The sequence below is a fragment of the Dioscorea cayenensis genome, chromosome 26 (assembly GCF_009730915.1).
Source record: "Dioscorea cayenensis subsp. rotundata cultivar TDr96_F1 chromosome 26, TDr96_F1_v2_PseudoChromosome.rev07_lg8_w22 25.fasta, whole genome shotgun sequence".
NCBI lineage: Eukaryota > Viridiplantae > Streptophyta > Magnoliopsida > Dioscoreales > Dioscoreaceae > Dioscorea > Dioscorea cayenensis.
The window spans coordinates 579,646-598,586 of record NC_052496.1 but is presented as its reverse complement, the minus strand read 5'-3'; the positions used below and the strand labels follow the sequence as shown (position 1 = coordinate 598,586).

General features: G+C 36.6%; 5 protein-coding genes across 5 annotated transcripts; 3 read left to right on the top strand and 2 right to left on the bottom strand.

Annotated features, from left to right (window-relative positions):
• Positions 1-404: 404 nt before the first annotated feature.
• On the top strand, positions 405-1,848 carry LOC120253042 (probable WRKY transcription factor 75). Its single transcript, XM_039261288.1, has 3 exons — positions 405-1,028; positions 1,142-1,282; positions 1,403-1,848. The coding sequence occupies exons 1-3, from the start codon at positions 814-816 to the stop codon at positions 1,584-1,586; spliced, it is 540 nt and encodes a 179-aa protein (XP_039117222.1). The 5' UTR covers positions 405-813; the 3' UTR covers positions 1,587-1,848.
• A 253-nt stretch (positions 1,849-2,101) lies between these two features.
• LOC120253041 (protein PLASTID MOVEMENT IMPAIRED 1-RELATED 1) lies at positions 2,102-6,029 on the bottom strand. Its single transcript, XM_039261287.1, has 2 exons — positions 3,781-6,029; positions 2,102-3,693 (listed from the first exon to the last, which is right to left on the bottom strand). The coding sequence occupies exons 1-2, from the start codon at positions 5,901-5,903 to the stop codon at positions 2,577-2,579; spliced, it is 3,240 nt and encodes a 1,079-aa protein (XP_039117221.1). The 5' UTR covers positions 5,904-6,029; the 3' UTR covers positions 2,102-2,576.
• A 2,258-nt stretch (positions 6,030-8,287) lies between these two features.
• On the top strand, positions 8,288-9,247 carry LOC120253059 (17.1 kDa class II heat shock protein-like). Its single transcript, XM_039261316.1, has one exon. The coding sequence runs from the start codon at positions 8,518-8,520 to the stop codon at positions 9,073-9,075; it is 558 nt and encodes a 185-aa protein (XP_039117250.1). The 5' UTR covers positions 8,288-8,517; the 3' UTR covers positions 9,076-9,247.
• A 168-nt stretch (positions 9,248-9,415) lies between these two features.
• LOC120253234 (glycerophosphocholine acyltransferase 1-like) lies at positions 9,416-13,211 on the bottom strand. The gene is made up of 8 exons (XM_039261564.1): positions 12,993-13,211; positions 12,799-12,897; positions 12,561-12,618; positions 12,366-12,466; positions 11,813-11,908; positions 11,621-11,714; positions 10,216-10,450; positions 9,416-10,043 (listed from the first exon to the last, which is right to left on the bottom strand). Exons 1-8 carry the CDS (start codon positions 13,068-13,070, stop codon positions 9,674-9,676), a joined length of 1,131 nt encoding a protein of 376 aa, XP_039117498.1. The 5' UTR covers positions 13,071-13,211; the 3' UTR covers positions 9,416-9,673.
• A 2,667-nt stretch (positions 13,212-15,878) lies between these two features.
• LOC120253031 lies at positions 15,879-18,875 on the top strand. The gene is made up of 2 exons (XM_039261275.1): positions 15,879-16,079; positions 17,990-18,875. The coding sequence occupies exons 1-2, from the start codon at positions 15,950-15,952 to the stop codon at positions 18,694-18,696; spliced, it is 837 nt and encodes a 278-aa protein (XP_039117209.1). The 5' UTR covers positions 15,879-15,949; the 3' UTR covers positions 18,697-18,875.
• Positions 18,876-18,941: the final 66 nt, after the last annotated feature.

Genomic DNA, 18,941 nt, shown 5'->3' with positions numbered 1-18,941 from the left:
TACACCGTCAACGGGGCTAGGCTAGAGAACCCTGATAAATAACTTCAAATTAAAAATATAACAAAAAAAAAAAGGCCAATTTTTATGGTTGATTAATCATAAGAAAATACGTATCATGCCTCTTAGTCACATGTTAGAGACTTAATTCTAAATTATCTCAAAAATAAATAAATAAACAATCCAAAAATGATAAGAATCACACTTGTCAAGCATTTTAGGGTTGAGAGCGAAACCACGCAGAAAGACCTACAGAAAGTTTAATATCTTGACTCCAATTGCATTCATTAATCAAGACAAGAAACTCAAGTCTTTCATGCCTCCAAAGTCCTCAAAGCCTTGTGCACATTGAGTCACCAAGACTGTTTCTAATCTATACTCTGTTTGAGAGTAAATTACAAGTCTTTTTTTTTTTTAATCCATATCTCCATGAAAAATAAAATATGATGTTTCAAGTAACAATCACCAAATGAAAAGCTAAACAAATCCCATACTTTCAAGAATACATCCAAGTTAGGAGACTAAAAAAACATATATAATATTCATTTACCAACAAAAGCTAAACCCAGTCTTCCTCAAGAGATAAACATAAATCACTTAAGCTTTCATTATCTTTGCTTAAAGGGTCCAGTCCACATCAGCACAATTGGTGTGGAGAGATGTGATTCTCCAGGAAACCGCGTTTGTCCACACCGTTAGGCATCCATTTTAAACACCATGAATTCATGTGTTGGTGTTGTAGAGAAAGAATCACTTGGAGCTGGAGCTGGAGCTTCTTTCATTGGCTTCCTTTTTCTTGACAGCCTTCACTGAAGAATGTCTTCTTACTCTCCTTTATTATCATCAAATTCAAATTCTTCGGACAATGACCAACACGATGATATGGATTTCGTGATAGAAGACTACCTGAACTTTACTGGAGACGATGAAGAGAACGGATGCGTATTGCCATCTCCAGAGCTCCACCAGAAACCTTTGCTCCGAGCAAACACTGCTCCTGTTCATGCAACCTACACTTTTAATTCTACCAAGCAAGTGTTCAAAACTTGTTTAACTTTCTATTCTTTAAGGATTTAGTAAAATTGCTTCTTCTAAAAAAAAAAAACTTTTATTTATCGATTTTTTTATTTTCTTGATGAAGCAGGGATTTGGTAAACAATACAGCATCAAGAGGAGGAAGGATGAAAATGGCATTCAAGACCAAATCAGAACATGAGATATTAGATGATGGATACAAATGGAGAAAATACGGGAAGAAGATGGTGAAGGACAGCCCAAATCCAAGGTAAACAATAAACTCAACTCTTTTTATATCTAGACTAATGCTAGTTTGCATATATAGTGTTTGTTGCTCTTTCAATCTCAAGAAACAGAAATCCAAAGCTGAAATAAAGATGTATGACAGGAATTACTATAGATGCTCGTACACTGGATGCGATGTGAAGAAGAGAGTAGAGAGACTGAGAGAAGATCCGAGCTATGTGATAACAACATATGAAGGTGTTCATAACCATCTAGCTCCTTCAGCTTCTACAGTTAAACAAATTCAGAGTTCGTATTCACTACCAGCTCATGGCTTCTCTACATGAAGACTATCAGAAGAAATTTCAGTCTACTGTCCGTAATTCATTGTATCATGATGTAGAGATGGATCACTAGATCATTAATTTTAGTGTATTTCTGTGTTGATAGAGTTTGTTGTTGTCATCCAGGCTTTTCTCACTGAGAAATAAAGCATGGATGTTCATAATAAATAAAAGGCACTTACGTAACTGAAACGAAGTTTATTTTCAGAGACAAATCAGAGAAACTTTTAATGCATGTGCAATAAAATGAAGATGATCGATCATACCGTCTAGTAAAAGATCAACTTACTTCAAAACCCAGGAAAACCGACAACCCTTAGCAAAGTGAGATGCCACTGATTTTGTGCCTTTCTGTGCTTGATACTGTGTTCACCATGTAGCAAATATGAGAAGAGCCAAAAGTTAGAAACAGAGTGAAGCATCTTTTCAGAACAAACTGAAAATTAGTATAGCATAACAGAAAGGACTTCAACAATCTTCATAAAAGATTGTTGACGGATCCACTAAACAGGGAAAACTGAAGAAATTGCCCACAAGATTGCATAAATTATAAACAGACAATGAAATATTGAGGGCATTGTTTGTGCTGATATAAGGCAAAAAAAAATGTACAATGAGCATGCTTGTATAAAGGGGAGAACTTTCAAATAACAATCAGGAGGTAGAAACTGGCGAACAAGGCTGATGGCATCAGAAGCCATTTGTCTTCAGCACAATGCATCAGCACCTTACATTTGAAGAAGCAAGGTAAACAAGGCTCCCAGTTGAACAGCATCCAAAGTCACCAGTCACAAGGAGTGTACTGCAATATTTATTCACCCGTAATTGATCTGCCAACAGCTTCTATTTTACATAGCATACATATATAGTTGAAACAGGTAAATTAGAGTAGCCCATGATTGGCTTCTATCAGACTGTACCCTCTACAAGGTGTGCAATACATACCATACAATGACCAGGTAACTCACAAAGAATATACTTCCTCTAACTAGTTCATCGCAATCTGATGGTCTCATTGGGGAATATGACATTTGGATTTCTTATGTGAGGGTTAAGCGCAGCCAATTCCTTCCATTTGGCCCCAGTGCCATGAACTCGTGAAGAAATGCTCCAGAGAGATTCCCCAGGCTGAACTGTTGTAGTTGCTTGAGAAGTTTTAGTGACAGTTTTTGATTTCATAAAAGGATGCTTATTGCTTTTTCCCATTCCACTAGCAAGTAACCATCTTGATCCTGACTGTTGCTGAGAAGGAGTGCCCCAAACCTTCTTTTTGGCAGGTTCTGTCTTCAAACCAGCAACATGAACTTCTGTTATCTTGAACTGCGGGATGGTTTCTTCCTCCTCTTTCTTGTCTTCTTTCACTGCTTCAGGTTTAGTCTCGAGCTCATCATCGATTTCACTATTCCCCTTATCAGAAACATTACCATATATTTTAGGCTTTGGAGGAACAAAAATTCGCTCCACTTGAATCAAAGCAAGCATTGGTGTTCCAACTGGTTCGTAGTTCCGCAAAGGATCCCGAAGCTGCACCATCAAAGCAACCGTGAAGTTATTCCCAAGCAATCCCCACCTTTTACCTGATCGCTTGCCCCCTTTCCTTTCCCCCTTTGATACTCCAGTAACCAGTTCCATCGGATTAGCATGGTGAGCAGCAAGAATTTTCGATGTCCTATCACTTATCTGGTCTTCTTCGACTATTCCAGAATCTAGCTTCATCCACTCATCCAGTGTGATAGATAAACCCATCAGCCCATCTACCTCATCTCCATTGTCTCTAACATCCAACAGCTGCAATCCACCGGCACCCTCTAAGCCTAGTGACAAATTGTTCTTGGCATCTTTCCCTTGCAATGCTGATATTTCCCCGATGGATTGAGCGCGGATATTTGATGGAGCCTCTTCATCTGACATACCAGATTGTATTCTCAACCCCTCAATTGACAGGGCTTCAATTTTATCCATTGCCAATGGAGCAAGATCTTCCAATGAAACATACTCTGATTCCGCTTCCCCCATAACTGACGAAGCTAAGTCCAGGCCCTTACCTTTCTTTCTAGCCCTGCCATTTCCTACACTCACTTCTGGTTCCATGCATTGCAACAAATCCTGCCTGTGAAAACAATCAGCAAGGGAACATTTCATAATTAGAATTGCACATGGCAAAAACAATAAGTAAAAATGCAAAAAATCCACATACCTCTCACCCCACTCGAGAGTTGGTGCAGCTTCCCATGCTACCTGGTGCATTGTCTTTCCTGTGATATCTTCCAAAGGCATCAGCTTGCTTGCTTGCATCGATAGCTTTTCAATTCCAACTGAAGCCAAGTTCTGCAAAATGTCCATGATGCCAGAACCCATCTCTGCTGGCACGACAAGAGGACTTGAAACCTGCATGACCAGACCTCCATTGTTCTTGGCATTCCTGAAAAGAGATGGGCTCATTGATCGCAGAAATCCCCCGTCCTTAGTTTGGAGAAATGGTCCCAGACCCTCACCAAGAGGTGGCAACTCGATCGGTTTCTCAGGCGGAAGGGAAATAGGACTACCAAATCCACTCCTGCTCCCTGGAGGTGAGTGTTGAAAAGCCATCTCATTCAAGCCCCACTGACGCATCAAAGCTTCTGTCTCCGCATCCTCCATCATTTTGGCCCTTGACTTGCTGTCCATTGCCTGTGTCGCCTTCTGAAGCTCTGTCTCAGCTTCAAGTACTATCGAAGAGAGATCAATATCCTCTGAGTACTCCTCAAAACCCAACTCCTTCCCTACTCCAATGTCAAGCCCAAAAATCCCATCACCATCTGCTAAAGATTCCATCTTGAATTGTTTCCAAAGACGTTCCCTCGGTGATTCAGGATCACTATCTGAGCTCACACCAAACGGACTATGCTCTATACCAAGCAATGTCAAGAACTCAGCAGCTACTGAATCTGTGGCATCATCCAGGCTAAGTGATTTGCTCCTCGGCCCTCCTGACTTATAATTTGATTTCGCCTCATTATAGCTGAGTTCCTTTGATGATGGAGTAACCAAACAATCCTCAGATTCAAGCGCTGAGAGGTTATCCAATACAGATGATTCTAAATCCTCTATCATCAACCCCTCAGGCAACAAAGCACATTTGCTCTCTCCGGTGCTCTGTTCACCAGATAGAGCTCCATCTACTTCTTTCTCAGGCTTTACAGCAACTTGAGCAATATCAACTTCATGGCATTCAAGCTCCCGTTCTGCCAGTTCCACTCCCTGTTCAACAACCATGAATTCGGGGGGTTCATCAACCTCCTCCTTCTCCATTTCCTTTTCAAACGCAGGCAATGTGCAAACCTTCAGTTCAGGCGAGTCCTTCTCTTGATCAACAATGAAATCAACCTCCAAAGACTCCAACTTGGCGACCAATTCCTTATGAACATCAGCATGGCCGGAGACATCCGAATGAGAACTCGGCAACACAGCATGCAGCACCTTCACATCCTCCATAGGGCTTGGATCATGGTCATCATCGTCTCTCACGGCGCCCATGGAGTTCTGCTGATTAACACTGGCATTCAGAATCTCGGGAACCTTCTTCTCCGGCTCTGGCTTGGATTGATTCCTCACAAAAGAGTATCCCAAGCTCACATTGAGCACAGCCCCCTTTGCCTTCCCAGAAAGCTTAAAGCTAGTGCTCCACCTCCCCGACGCCTTCTCCTCCGCGAGCTCCTCCAATGACAGCGGCAAGATGCGGGTGAGATCCACGAGGTGCCGTCCGAGGTCCAGCCCGGGAGCATCATTCACAGCAACGTAAATCAGGACGTGCCGCGCCTCGTATTTGGCCGAGCCGCCGCTGCCGCGAGAGGCGTAAACAGAGCAAATATGGGTAAGGGTTTCATCGAACTCGGCGACAGAGTGGAAGGCACGAGCGGTGCGTGTGCACGCGGCGGAGGCAGAGGGGTCGGTGGTGCGCCGCCAGTTGACGGCGAGGCCAGCGCCAGCAAGGGATTGAGGGATGGCATCGATGGAGTGAACGTGGAGAGTGAACAAGCAATCGAATCGATGACGCCCGATATGGGACAGCGCTCGGAAGGGCTTCCAGTTCCAGATCGAAGACGACGACGACGACGAGGAGGAGGATTTCTTCGAAGGTTTGGAGGGGTGAGAGCGGCCAGCGGAGACGGAGCGGGAGGAGGAGGAGGAGGGGAGAGAACGACGATGGGACTTGGGATCGAGGGAGAGGGCTTTGCTTAGGGCTTCGATTTCATGGAGGAAGCGAGCGTCGCCGGCGGCGGTGGTGGTGCCGGCGGTTGCTGAAGATGTTTTCTTTCCGGGAAGTGGTTTTCCGAGCATGGTGGGCAGGTGGTTTTACGAGAAGGAAAACGGAGTTACATCTCGTCGGGAAGTCAAGTTACGAAGGAGGAGCGGGGTTGTCGGGTTTGGTGTTCTAAAACTTCTAACTTCTAACTTCTATTCTAATGTGCCAGGGTGGCCCAGCCCAGGAGAAGGAGAACAATAAGACAAGGATGCTTTGCTTTTATTTTATTATTTTATTTATTTATTTATTTATTTATTCTTTGAGTTTGAATTTAGGGAATGCTTTGGTTTTGACACCGAGAGAAGTTACCAAATTCTCACGCATGATTTTGTTTTTATTTTATTTTATTTTATGTAAATAAAATAAAATTCAATTTTGATGAACAAAAAATAAAGGTGTTTAATCAAAAAAATAAAATAAAATAAAATAAAGGTGTGTCTATGATGATATCAGAATTTTATGTATAATAAACAAAGAGATGTGCTTGTCAAGGTTACGCATGGTTATTGAAAGTTTGGTTTTAGTCTAATGATTTCATTTTTGTTATTTTCCTTCTTGTTTGTGTTTTTATTTTTTCTTATATTTTATGTTTTGTAAAATTAATGTATATATGCCAAGAAATAAATCGTAATTGTTGCGTAGATTATAATTGCCAACTTGTTTGTTTGATAGAAATTTAATACAAATCTATGAAATAGTAAGGAAATTTAATAATAGATAAAAATTAATTAAAATAATCTATTTGGATTTTTATGCTAATTATGTTATTTTATAAAATATTAATAAATATGAACAAGTCACAATATTAAATAAACAATAAAAAAATTAATTCATCTTAAATATAATATAGGTACTTTGTCAAACAATTATAATATTTGTTTATCAATATATTGTAGTTTTTTTTAATAATTACATCACGTTTTTGTGTTTTTTTTGTATGCATGTGTCTAATCATCTGCCTTCTATTTTATCATATTTTACCATTAAAAATTTATTTATCAATTATATTATTAAAAAAAACAAAACAATGAATCAATCACGCCATTTCATGTTCTAAAATCCAGATAAAATAAGAAAATACACATAGTTGGTCCAAAAAGATTTGAAAATATTTGAAAGATGGGCAAGTGCTGGTGCAATGGGAACAAATGCCAAAGGCCAACAATTGTTAGTTTGAATTTAAATGAAAATGGGACCCATATCCCATTCTCTATCTCCTTGTTGAACTCATGTCACGTGATTCTCCTCATCCATGATAACATATTGCCGATCTCTTTTGTCTCTTTTATATATATATATATATATATATATATATATATATATATATATATATATATATATATATATATATATATATATATATATATATATTCATAGTTTGAACTTTGAATCACAACCAACCATCAAAATTTTTTATTATCCAAAAATAAATTGAATCACTTTATATTTTCAATAATTTATGTTCATGTCATGCAGCTATTTTCTTATTGTTCATCAATCAATAAACTGTAATGATAAAAACTTTATTAATGCAATGAGGTTTTAATAATTGTTTTTTTTAATTTTTAAGTCTCACTAATTCACATTTTCTTGGAAGTCTCATTGATTTTATGTACTATTTGATGTTTAATTAATTCGCTTTAATCTCTCCCTCAATTCCGTCAGAAGTATATTGATTGTGTTAGGTGAAATAAGATGTTTGAGCAGCACCTAACTCTTTTGATACATTTTATTATATTTTAATTTAATTAATCATTCATTTAATGTCAAAAAAAAAAAAAAGCAATCAACCTGTTTCAACTTAAAGCCTATTTACATCCTGTCTAAATCCTCCCAACTCCCATATAAGTTATGGAATAAGAAATGGATTCACTGCAATCATCTTAATGTAAATATTATTTTTAGATCATGTGTTAACTCATAGATGAGAATAGCGTAAGTAATACACACACTACAACCAATTAAAGTACAATACAAATACTGGTATTGTTTTATATTTAATATTTAATAACTAACATAATTTTTTTTAATCTCTACTGTAAGTGGCAAAATTTTTACGCTATAATTTTTTAGGTATAAAAAAAATTTATGAAGTTATATTGTATGTAATTACCTATTTATATTGTACACATATATATATTTTTTTTGGGACAAAATACCAATAGTATATACATAGACGTGGATTTAACATCTTAATACACTTATGCCCTCACCTTGTGTAAGCTAAAGTTGAACCCACCTTTTGAGAAAGGACACGCGGGGATCTAGTGCCGATAAACTAAAAAGTTGTTATTATACTCCATTTTAAATTTTTCATGGATCAGACTAAGCACCCATAATGTATCCATCACCTTTGCACTTTTGCACAATTTCAGCGGTAACATGGTTGGATAACAACAAGCCCAGCCCATATAATCCAAGTCCAGCCCATTTAATTAAATCTCAGCCCAACCCACAAACAGCATAGCACAGGGACACCCTCAAAATTTTGGATTGAATTCTCCACTTCCCAGAATATTTCAGAAGCTTCGTCCCAATTCGCGAAGGTTTTAGAGACCTCTGAACAACAAACGCTCACTCGAGAAACATCCCAAATTATCCAATCACTCCCTATAAATGCTTCCCAAAACCCTAAATCCCTAATCATCGATGAAATCCAAAGCAACCAAAGAGAAGAGCAAGATCAACAACAACAACAGCATTAGAAGAAGATCAACAAGAGGATTGGGAGAAGCAATGGACCTGGTGATGGGTTTGGAGGGACCTCTCATGTCCACATTGCAGCACCTCATGGACATACCTGATGAGGTGGTGGATAAAGCCATCAATGCACCGACCAGAGCCTACGTTCGTGATCGTAAAGCCATGGCTGCGACTCCGGCAGACGTGAAGGAACTCCCTGGATCTTACGTCTTTGAGATGGATATGCCTGGGGTGAAGCCAGGGGAGATCAAGGTCCAGGTTGAGGATGAGAACGTGGTCGTGATCAGTGGTGAGAGAAAGAGAGGAGAAGAAGAGCAGGATGTGAAGTACCTGCGGATGGAGAGAAGGGTCGGTAAGTTCATGAGAAAGTTCTCGTTGCCGGAGAATGCGAACACGGAGGCGATCTCAGCGGTTTGCCGGGATGGAGTGCTGACCGTGACCGTGGAGAAGCTGCCGCCGCCGGAGCCGAAGAAGCCGAAATCCGTCGAGGTTAAGGTCGCATGAAAGATGTTTAATGTTTTCCCTTTTTGATCTGTGATCTGTGTTTTGTGTGTTGTATGAGAAAACTATGTATTTTGTACTAGAAGTGTGTTAAAGATATCGCGAGTGCTCTGTTAATGCTCTCTCACTCTTATCTGTTAAATAAATATTTCTCTTCTTTGTTTGTTTAAAACAATGCACCTTTTCCGGTGTTCAGTACTCCAGTTTAATTTGATGAATATAACTCTATCAAAGTTAATTTCGTTCATCTGGTTTAGAATAAAGTAAAAATCTTAGAAGTGATTTTAAGATAGAGTGTGTGGCGTGGATTGTGTCTTTGAAGCAAAACCTCACAGGCTATCAATTCAAGAAATAATGCTCAAAAACATAAACAACTCACTCCTAATTGTAGTTTACACTCCTTTTCACAGACACAAAATTCAATGGAACCAGCCACCATTACACGTAAGATACAGCCTCCCAAACAAGAACAGCATTATATCATTCAGTTCGAGATTACATAAGTGCAAAATAAGTTAAACACCTGAAAGCTGCAACTATGTTATATATATATATATATATATATATATATATATATGTATATATTAGTTGTTATCTTGGTTTAAGAGCTGTACCCTTCATCAGAAGCATTGTGATCGTTCAGTGAACTATCAACCGCCGTAGATGGCTGCTCTGGTCGTTCAGGAATGATGGGTTGCATTTCAAGTTTCTTCTTTTCCTTCAAAACCACTTGTCTTGGCATGACATCAAGAAGGAAGTTACCACCGTTCCACACAGTGGCAGATACTTTCAGAACCTGGAAAATCACATGCATTTCATAGGAAAGGAAGATGGGTACAGTGAGGGCCATTGTAGCAACAGTGAAGAGAGCTTGCAAAAGTATGTACATCATCTGTCGATTCTGATCACCAAGCAACCCGCTTAACCTCCACCATATGTTGTTTGCTTTTTGTGCTTTTTTGGAAAGTTCCCTGCAGTTTAATATCCAATCAATCCCTCAGACATCATCTGGAAATTTAAGCCTGTTAGATTGCCCCATTTCTTCAGGTTCTATACTTGTGTTTGAGCTAACTTGGGATCTTTGTTGAGTCATGTATATTATTTAATATATGGAAGAAAAACATGGCATGAAATGTAAATAACCTGTAGGAAGTCATGACTTCAGGGTCGCGTAAGAGCCTTTGTCTACGGAGCACATTGACAATAAGGAAATAGAGGAGCTGCCAAAGAGTATATGCAACCAAAGGGACAGCAAATAGCCATGTCCATAAGTAGGATTTCTCCTCCACATAAGGCCATGAGCTTTTAGCTTTCCCTACCGGGTGCATGGCTGCAAGGGTTTCTGGATTCCACCACCTTATAGTGAAGAAAACTATTCCTGAAATAAAATACAGCTCTCAGGAGGCGATGCTACGGGATTGTATAAGCTCCTTAACATATGAAGTATATCTATAAAGATAAACAGATATTGGCTTACAAACCAAATAAGCTAATTCTGACAAACAATCTACAATATAAAAATGAAAGAAAGTCAAAAGCCCCATTTTAGAAAGAGTTTTAACATATACAATAAGATTGTTCCCTACCACTCGGATGATGTTCACGCAATACAATTACGCTGCCTGGGGGCTTTCCTGGGACTGACTAGTAAAAGGCCTTGATCTGGAAGTGATTTTAAAAACCAATCGTGTTTCAGGGAAAAAAAAATTTGTCAAAATTGAAGGTCAAATTCCGTTCAAGGAAACCAGGGGCCTAACCACATCCAGCTTCAACAGTAATGAAATTATCCACTATCCAATAAAAGAATTTTGCGCATAGGCATGAGCCATGACCTCGAAAATCAACCATTTTAATTTTCCTTCAAAAATTCAATTGCCCAGTAAAAAAAAGGCCTAGTTGCACCAAGACAGGATCATGATGCAACTTTTATGATACATGTATCAAGTGAAAGGGAACCCCTGAATGCAGCAATGAAGAATGAAAATAAATGAATACTTTCATTGAGGATCCTCTAGGCAGAAATTCCTCTTCATTTGGTAACACTCAAATTCTATTTTTTTTGATACAAATGATTCTATGGTCTAACTGACCCAACACATGATGATAGGACTTAAAAGAATGCCTAATTCTGAATCTTACCCATATCAGTAGATAGAACAGACGTGGCACCGCAAAGTTTTGTCACCTTCAGTTTAATTGTTATCTTTGGAGAAAATTCTGGGGACTACAATTAGGCATTTTTTTCCCTTTAACTAGAAAAAAAAAAAGAATATCTCCAGAGAGAGTAGACTATACAGTCCAGTGTGGTTTATTGATCTACTCAAGCAAACAATACATAATATTTATCACTCTCAGCAAATTTTTCAATATTAAAAGCTTCATGAACACATAATGCTATCTAAGAATCTCTAAACAAAAACATGTCTATCCATAACAATAACACTTGAATGATACAAAAAATTTACGGTAATACTACAAAAATATAGATAATCTAATATTATGACATATTGCCATGATAACTAGATAGTCAATAAGTTAGCTAACTTACCAGGCAAGAGATGAATTAAAACACTGACAATTTTGTCTGCAGAACTGAACACCAGGCTGCAGCGCCAAATGATCAAAGCCCACGCCAATGGACCCTGCAGCAGTTTAAAGGCAATGCAGATGGGGATTAATGCAAATGCTACTTGGAGCAGAAACAAAGCAAGGAAAAAAAACAACTCGGATAACTACTTACTTCAGCAAATGAAAAGCAAACCATGAAGAGCTTTTCATGTTTTGGAAAAAAGAGAAGCGTGATGAGAAAGATCGTATTGGCATAATAACAAAAATCCTGTAAAATTCCTTTCCCAGTTAATTACAGGCACAAAAAGAGTATTTGATGAAATTGAAAAGATATAATACCACAGGATGTATAATATATGTTCACTTATATAGTAATGGTATGCCATACAAACAAGATTATACTAGCATGATGAATGCATGGGTGGTCATCTAGCATTTCATTCATAAGGATGAACTTTCAACTTTCTCAAGGCTTGAACAACAGATTAAGGAAACCATCAAAGAAGACGTTTTTTCCCTCAATTCCTACGGACTTGTAATTGGTTATGAATTAGCAATTGGAGAATGAAAATGATAAGAGCAAAACGTACTTTCATGGAAAATACGAAGCAATCATATGGTGCATATATTCATCAACAAATCACTTATGATATTCTGAACCATGCTAGGACTGCACTTTGCAAACAACAATTCAGATGAGTATGAACAATTCAAAGAAATCTCACCAGGAGATAATAATGCCATTTCTTGTAACGATAGTATATCCATCGCAGAGGAACAAAAGTAACATAGAACAAACAATACACATATGGCACGTCTTGAGGCCCTGGTCAATGACCATTACAAGTAAGCAGAATAAAACATTTAGACTGAATCAAACAAAGCAATTTCTTGGTTATCATGAATAAGAAACAACTTACGAGCTCCAAGAATGAAACAAAAGGCGCCAAATCCGAGAACACTCAGCAAATGAGTCACCTGATTCACGACCAAAACGAAGACATCCCTGATGATCTTATCCCAAACATCCATATAATTGAATGCTATAATTCCTCAAAATAAATAAAACAGCATAACAATCAAAACGATAAAGACATGAATCAACAAAGCCAGAACAAAATCCATACAAAAAAGGGGATATTGGAATACATCACCAACCTTGGTGATGAATCGCTCGTGCTCTTCGGCCTGCTTAGCGATCTTGACGGCCTGCTTCGACAAGATCTTCTTCGTCTTCTCCTTCGTTTCCGCAACTCTCTGAGCATCGGAACCAATAGATCAAAGATCCATACAAGAGAAAGACAACATCAATAGTAAGGGAAAAAAAAAAAAAAGAAAATACACAAAAATACCTTGGATCGCTCGGCGATCGTCATGCGGACCTTGCGAAAAGCCTCCCCATTATCAAGGCTTGCCTCCTCTTCCGCCATTGTTCCGTCGCCAGCTCTCGCTCCTATGGAGCTCTTGCCAAAGAGAAAGAAAGGAGAGAAGAGAAGCAGCGAACGCGATAGCTTGCGCGTTAACAATGAAAGCCAAAGACGGCACCTTCGCGTTACTTCGTTCAATTAATTAAGAACTAGTATGGATGCCATGCTTGCGCTACAGACTTCATCTAATAATAAAAATTATTTAAAAAAATCACTTAAAACACTAATATTATTAGATTAATTAAATAAAATAAATACAAATAATAATAATAATAATCATATATCAAGATGAATAACAATGAAAATAATTAAAATAAAAACACAATATATCTAAAAAAGAATATTAAAATATACAAAATCATGTTTATGTTTATATATTTATGAAAAATAATAAAAACACCATTAAAACAATTTTTTTTTAAAAAATAAGTATATAATATATAATGTTAGATATATATATATATATATATTGAGAGGGGATGGTCGGTTGGTGTGGGACCCATTCAATTAAATAAAAAAATACAAAAAAATTAATTAGAAGGTGTCAAATGACAACATGAGATGGACATGTGTACTACTAATTAAGATTAATTTATAGTTATATTTCCGGACATAGCTCTGACTCGGGCACAAACTTTCATTCCTTTTGGCCCCTAGAATTTCCTTAATATTATTCCCACCCTTTGGAAATTTAATTAGGGGCTTCTCTGCGAAATCATTTATTGAATGTTCAATTGTTCTGAGTTAATAATTAAATTTTTTTTTGAAATTTAAAGAAAGTTTTAGTACCAACACCCTCATGACCTATTGGTATTGAGTCCTTTTATAAATAAAATTTTCATTTCAGAAAAACTCGGGATTAAAACCTACACAAAATTAGGCATAATATTATTGAGCTTGCAGATACGTTCCATATTAGTATATATTTCCAACTATTAACTTTAAATGAGAATACTTATATTTAGTGTCAAAAAATACTTATATATATTAATGAAGTTGACATAAGAGGTGGGGAAAAAATATGAGATAATTATTTTTTATTAAAATCATGCTCTTCTCAGTTTCCATGTAAAGAATTGACATGATTGTTTATGTAACTCATTGCTAACTGTCTTATTACTATTGCCTGTCTGCTGGGGTTTAAAAATAGATAAAATACTATTTTTTATATTTTAATAGGAGGATAATTGCGTTTTAGATTTCTTATATAAAGTGGTTATGTTATGTCTAATGTAGGTGCAAACCTATATTAAGATAGTAATCTCATATATCTTTGACTTGTCTATATTTTGTATATAGTAGTTGTAATATCCATTTTTTTGTCCTCGTATTTACACATTTTTATTTTTTTTTTGTCCCTCTAATTCATCAATTGGAAAGACCAAAAGGACAGATCCGTCAATAAAAGGCGCAAAAAAGACAAAAATATGAAAATACGATGACACATATTTTATATTAGAGGAACTAAAATGGTGAAAAACACAAAATAGAGAGACCATTATGATATTTTGACAAAAAAAAATAATGAGAGATGGATTTGATGGGTGCATGTATAGAATTATTATTCTCACAAATCTTTTTTAATCATCCCAACTATTTAAAAAAAAAAACAACAGCACCAATACAAAAATCATCATCATTTAGAAGAAGAAAACTTTATTTATTTATTTATTTATTGTTTTATTGATTAAAACAAATAAATCTCCATCTAAAACTAAAGTTAATATATACTAACATAATTGAAAATTTAATTACTCAAATAATATTTAGGCTTAGAAAAAAAAAGAAATGAATAACTTTGGAAGTTATCTTATCAAAAAAATACTTTAGAAGTTAGCTTTTGGTCTTTCGATCTATTGAAGAATTAAGTGAAGTGGTTTGACTTCTCTCACTTCTAATATTTATTTGTCATGAAGTGCGGAAAGTGTTACTTCTCTTATTTTCGGACTAAAGTAGATTTTGATCTAAACCTCTTTTGATAAATTTTTTATTGAAGTAAAAAAAATGAATTAATTTATAAAGATTTACTTTCTTTCACTCATATATTCCATTCAACACTTGAATTTTCTAATATTATTATTTTTTAAAATATTAAATATAAAAATTACTTGAAGTGATATCACTTCAATCAATTTCAAAAAAGTGACATTTCTGCTGTCTCGAGTCATTTCCTCAAAAATAAACGTTCATAATTATGAAAACCATGAATTTTAAATCAAAGCGAGGTGAAATAGTAGAAGCCGTGGCACACACAATGACACAAGAATCCTCGTTTAAATGATTTAAGTGGCTTTCACGTTGATCAACTTTCTTCAATTCAAAAACATAGATGCTTGGAATTTGAAGGAATACTAGGGCCCATTATTATTCACAATAATGCTTCAGTCTAATCTAATTAATAAGACATAATTGACAAACACAAAAGGACACTGTTTTCCACTAATAAAAAGAATATTTAATAATTTTAAATATAAATAATTTTTTTTTATATTTGATGCACACAAAGAAAAAATTAATATCTTAACCCACATAAAATTTTTTAATTTATATGTGTTAAAATTTAAAGTTAACTTTTTAGTAAAGATAAAGAAACCCTTTCGTATGAGATTCGGTGTAAATATAACAATTTGAATAATTTTGTTCGATTAAAAAAAATAAATAATTGTTTTTTAAAAAATAAAATAGTTGTGAGATTGACGAACTAAGAATACTTCATCCAAAAGGATCCACGTGTCAAAAATCCAGGCAAATTATGAACGGTTATGATGAGCTTTAAGTCTCCAACGAAGCCCATATGCGATGCAATCCAACTCCAGATCCGACCCGATAGGAGAGCTCCGCAAAAGAGAGAGAGAGAGAGAGAGAGAGAGAACGGAGAGAGGATGGTCGACGTTACCGCTCGAGATGCTCGCCGCCGGCGACTCGTCGACCGGGGATCGGACCGGCTGGCCCTCATCACCGGCCTGTCGAGATCCATCCCCCCATCGACGGAGCAAGCGCCGCAATCCCCAAGTGAGTCGCTCGCTTCTTCTCAATCTCATCGAAGAATTCTCCTTTTTGAGGCAATACTCGCTTTGATTGTTTGTTGTTATATTGGATGCTTGTAAGGATTATTTATTCTATATAATTTGTATGGATAGTTTTGAATCTGAACAATTGGAAGAGTTTTGCTTGCCCGAAGAATTGGATTGGGAATTTCTGTTGATTTGCATAGAAATTGATGAATTTCCAATTCATTGTCCAATCTGATCCCTTTTTTCTTCCCTTTATGTGCTTTGCAATACTCGCTTTGATTGTTTGTTGTTATATTGGATGCTTGTAAGGATTATTTAGTTTATATAATTTGTATACATAGTTTTGAATCTGAACAATTGGAAGAGTTTTGCTTGCCCGAAGAATTGGATTGGGGATTTCTGTTGATTCGCATGTAAATTGATGAATTTCCAATTTATTGTCGAATCTGATCCTTTTTTTCTTCCCTCTATGTGCTTTTCAATTCATTAATTTCATTTTAAAGTGGAAACCTCTGAAAACTTGAATTCACAAAGCACTCATTTGGTCTTATGTTTCTCTGCGGAGTTAGTGTTAGGGGCATCATGAATTCCTTTGTCTATTTATTTATTTATTGATAAAGATGAATGATTGAATCTGAGTTTTTGGTTTATTTGCGAAGTTAACTTTTTAGATATTGAATACTCTTTTAATCAGGATTGCATTATTTGATGTTCTCTGGTTCATGATTTTTATTAATTGTTGTACAAAAACACTAATGCTGATTCGGAGGATTTTGTGCAATGGGTTGCTCTATATATGCACATGAAACAAAATTGATGTAGCTGCATATTTAAAGCTTGGCTGAATACAGGGAATCAACCTAATTAAGCATTTTTTAGTTTTGTTTTACCCAACAGTGAGAGGTGTGGAATTAACCTAATTAAGTATCCTTTAGTTTCCTTCTACCCCAATAAATTGCAAGTCTTTTGTGTTGAAACTTCTAAATATTCATTTTAGACTGAGTACTAATATATTGCTTTTTGCATGGACGCACTTCTACCAGATTCCATATGAGAGGCTTCACAGTTTATTTAAAAGTTCAACACAGTTGCAGAAGTTGTGTGTTCTCTAACATGTAGAGAAGATTTAAGAAAGCTACAGGACTTTATTGTCGCTAGAGGCCTCTTAATAAATAGTTGTTGATTTAAATAAAGTTGGTAGGGGAAATCAAATCTAAGCAAAATATACAATTTTAAGTAGAATACAGGAAGAAGCACTTGTTGGCATGTTGCAGGCAACAATGGCTTAAATTTCCCTTGAGCAGCTAAAGCACATCCTTCTAATTGAGTAGAAGCTTTTAAGGAAGTGAGAAAAAGAAATGATATTACTTTCTTTTCTTATTTAAGAACACACACACATGCATGCATGCACAACACAGGCACGCTCACGCGTACACACACACACACATGCATATAACATGCATATACATGTATATCTTTTACTCATTGTCTTATCAACCAGAGTATGGATGTTGCAACCTAGGAAATCACCTTTATCTTAAAGTTTTTATGATCTTCCCTTTTCTCGCATCAATCTGCCTTAGATGCTATTGCAGCACATGGTGTACCTTTTGGTTTAACCATGCCCCATGGTTTGCTGGAATTTGATTAAGTAAAACCCCTAGGAAAATGGATACTTTTATCCATATAGACTTTTTTGTATACAGTTTAATGCATTACCATGGTTGAGAGGTTTTCTAAAATAAGCATATGGTTAACTAACAAAGATTGAATGTCTGACTTGAGTACAATAACCACTCTTGATTTTGGAATACTTTTCTAACACACACACATTGACATTGTAGACTGAAATTACTTATTGTATACTTCCTGTGCATATTGTTCAATTATGATTTTCCATCTCCACAGGTGCTTCACTCTTAGAGGATGCCACTGGCCTTAGTTTACGCCAACATCATGAAAGCAAGGGACCTACCGCTTCTTCAGCTGAGAATGCGAGTGGAATAGAACCAGTAATCATTTCAAAGACTATCCATGAAACTCCCAGGCATGAGTCAGGCCATGAGTCCATGACACCTGCTGTAAGCAATGGGGCGACAATGACCAAGTTTGAAGCAGATGGTTCCTGTGTGAAAGCATCAACTGCGTCGACAGTTCAGACATCAATTGAGCCAGCAATTCAAAGTCAAACTGCCCCACAGATAAATCCTCACAAGACCCAATCAATATTTACAGCAAGAAAAATCAGTCACTCCATTTCTTTGTCAGAAAACCTTCGCCTTATCTGTGCAGTGGGTATTGGCCTGCTGGTGATGTTGCAATATCATGCCTATTCCTTCGGTGGTAACTTTGTTAGAAGCATCATCACTTTCAGGCCTCTCTTTCTTGTCTTGCTGACTGATGCAACCATCGTGCTTGGACGCATGCTACTAGCAAAAGAAAGCAATGGGGGAGATAATGAGAGAACGAAGTTGGAAGCTGATTCAACAAATAGCATAAGTCAAGCCCTAGAGGCAGCACTGGTTTTACAGAAAGGTTTGACAGCCGTGACCATGGATTGTTCAATCTGTGCTGTGATAATAATCTGTGCCTTTGTGTTTAAAGGTTCCATTTAGGATAATTTTTAAGGTTTTGCCTGATGTGCTTCACCATCAAAACCAGGGGCTGCAGTTTGTGCTTGTAATTCCTTCCCCCTTTTTGTTTATCTACAGTGAAGCATATTCGATCTCTGGGACATGTTCATGAATTATTATCATGTATTTATTTTTTTATTTAATTTTCATGTTCTTTTGCTTTTCTTCTTCAAAATTTGAAAATTTTGGCGTGCATACCTCTAATAGGTTGTGCTATATGAGAACAG

Coding starts and splice junctions, on each gene's coding strand:
- LOC120253042 (XM_039261288.1), top strand. CDS start 814: ATGTCTTCTTACTCTCCTTTATTATCATCAAATTCAAATTCTTCGGAC. Junction 1,029..1,141: donor TACACTTTTAATTCTACCAA/GCAAGTGTTCAA, acceptor TTGATGAAGCAG/GGATTTGGTAAACAATACAG. Junction 1,283..1,402: donor AAGGACAGCCCAAATCCAAG/GTAAACAATAAA, acceptor GATGTATGACAG/GAATTACTATAGATGCTCGT.
- LOC120253059 (XM_039261316.1), top strand. CDS start 8,518: ATGAAATCCAAAGCAACCAAAGAGAAGAGCAAGATCAACAACAACAAC.
- LOC120253031 (XM_039261275.1), top strand. CDS start 15,950: ATGGTCGACGTTACCGCTCGAGATGCTCGCCGCCGGCGACTCGTCGAC. Junction 16,080..17,989: donor GCAAGCGCCGCAATCCCCAA/GTGAGTCGCTCG, acceptor CCATCTCCACAG/GTGCTTCACTCTTAGAGGAT.
- LOC120253234 (XM_039261564.1), bottom strand. CDS start 13,070: ATGGCGGAAGAGGAGGCAAGCCTTGATAATGGGGAGGCTTTTCGCAAG. Junction 12,898..12,992: donor CGATCGCCGAGCGATCCAAG/GTATTTTTGTGT, acceptor TCCGATGCTCAG/AGAGTTGCGGAAACGAAGGA. Junction 12,467..12,560: donor TTGTTTCATTCTTGGAGCTC/GTAAGTTGTTTC, acceptor GTCATTGACCAG/GGCCTCAAGACGTGCCATAT.
- LOC120253041 (XM_039261287.1), bottom strand. CDS start 5,903: ATGCTCGGAAAACCACTTCCCGGAAAGAAAACATCTTCAGCAACCGCC. Junction 3,694..3,780: donor ACTCTCGAGTGGGGTGAGAG/GTATGTGGATTT, acceptor TTGTTTTCACAG/GCAGGATTTGTTGCAATGCA.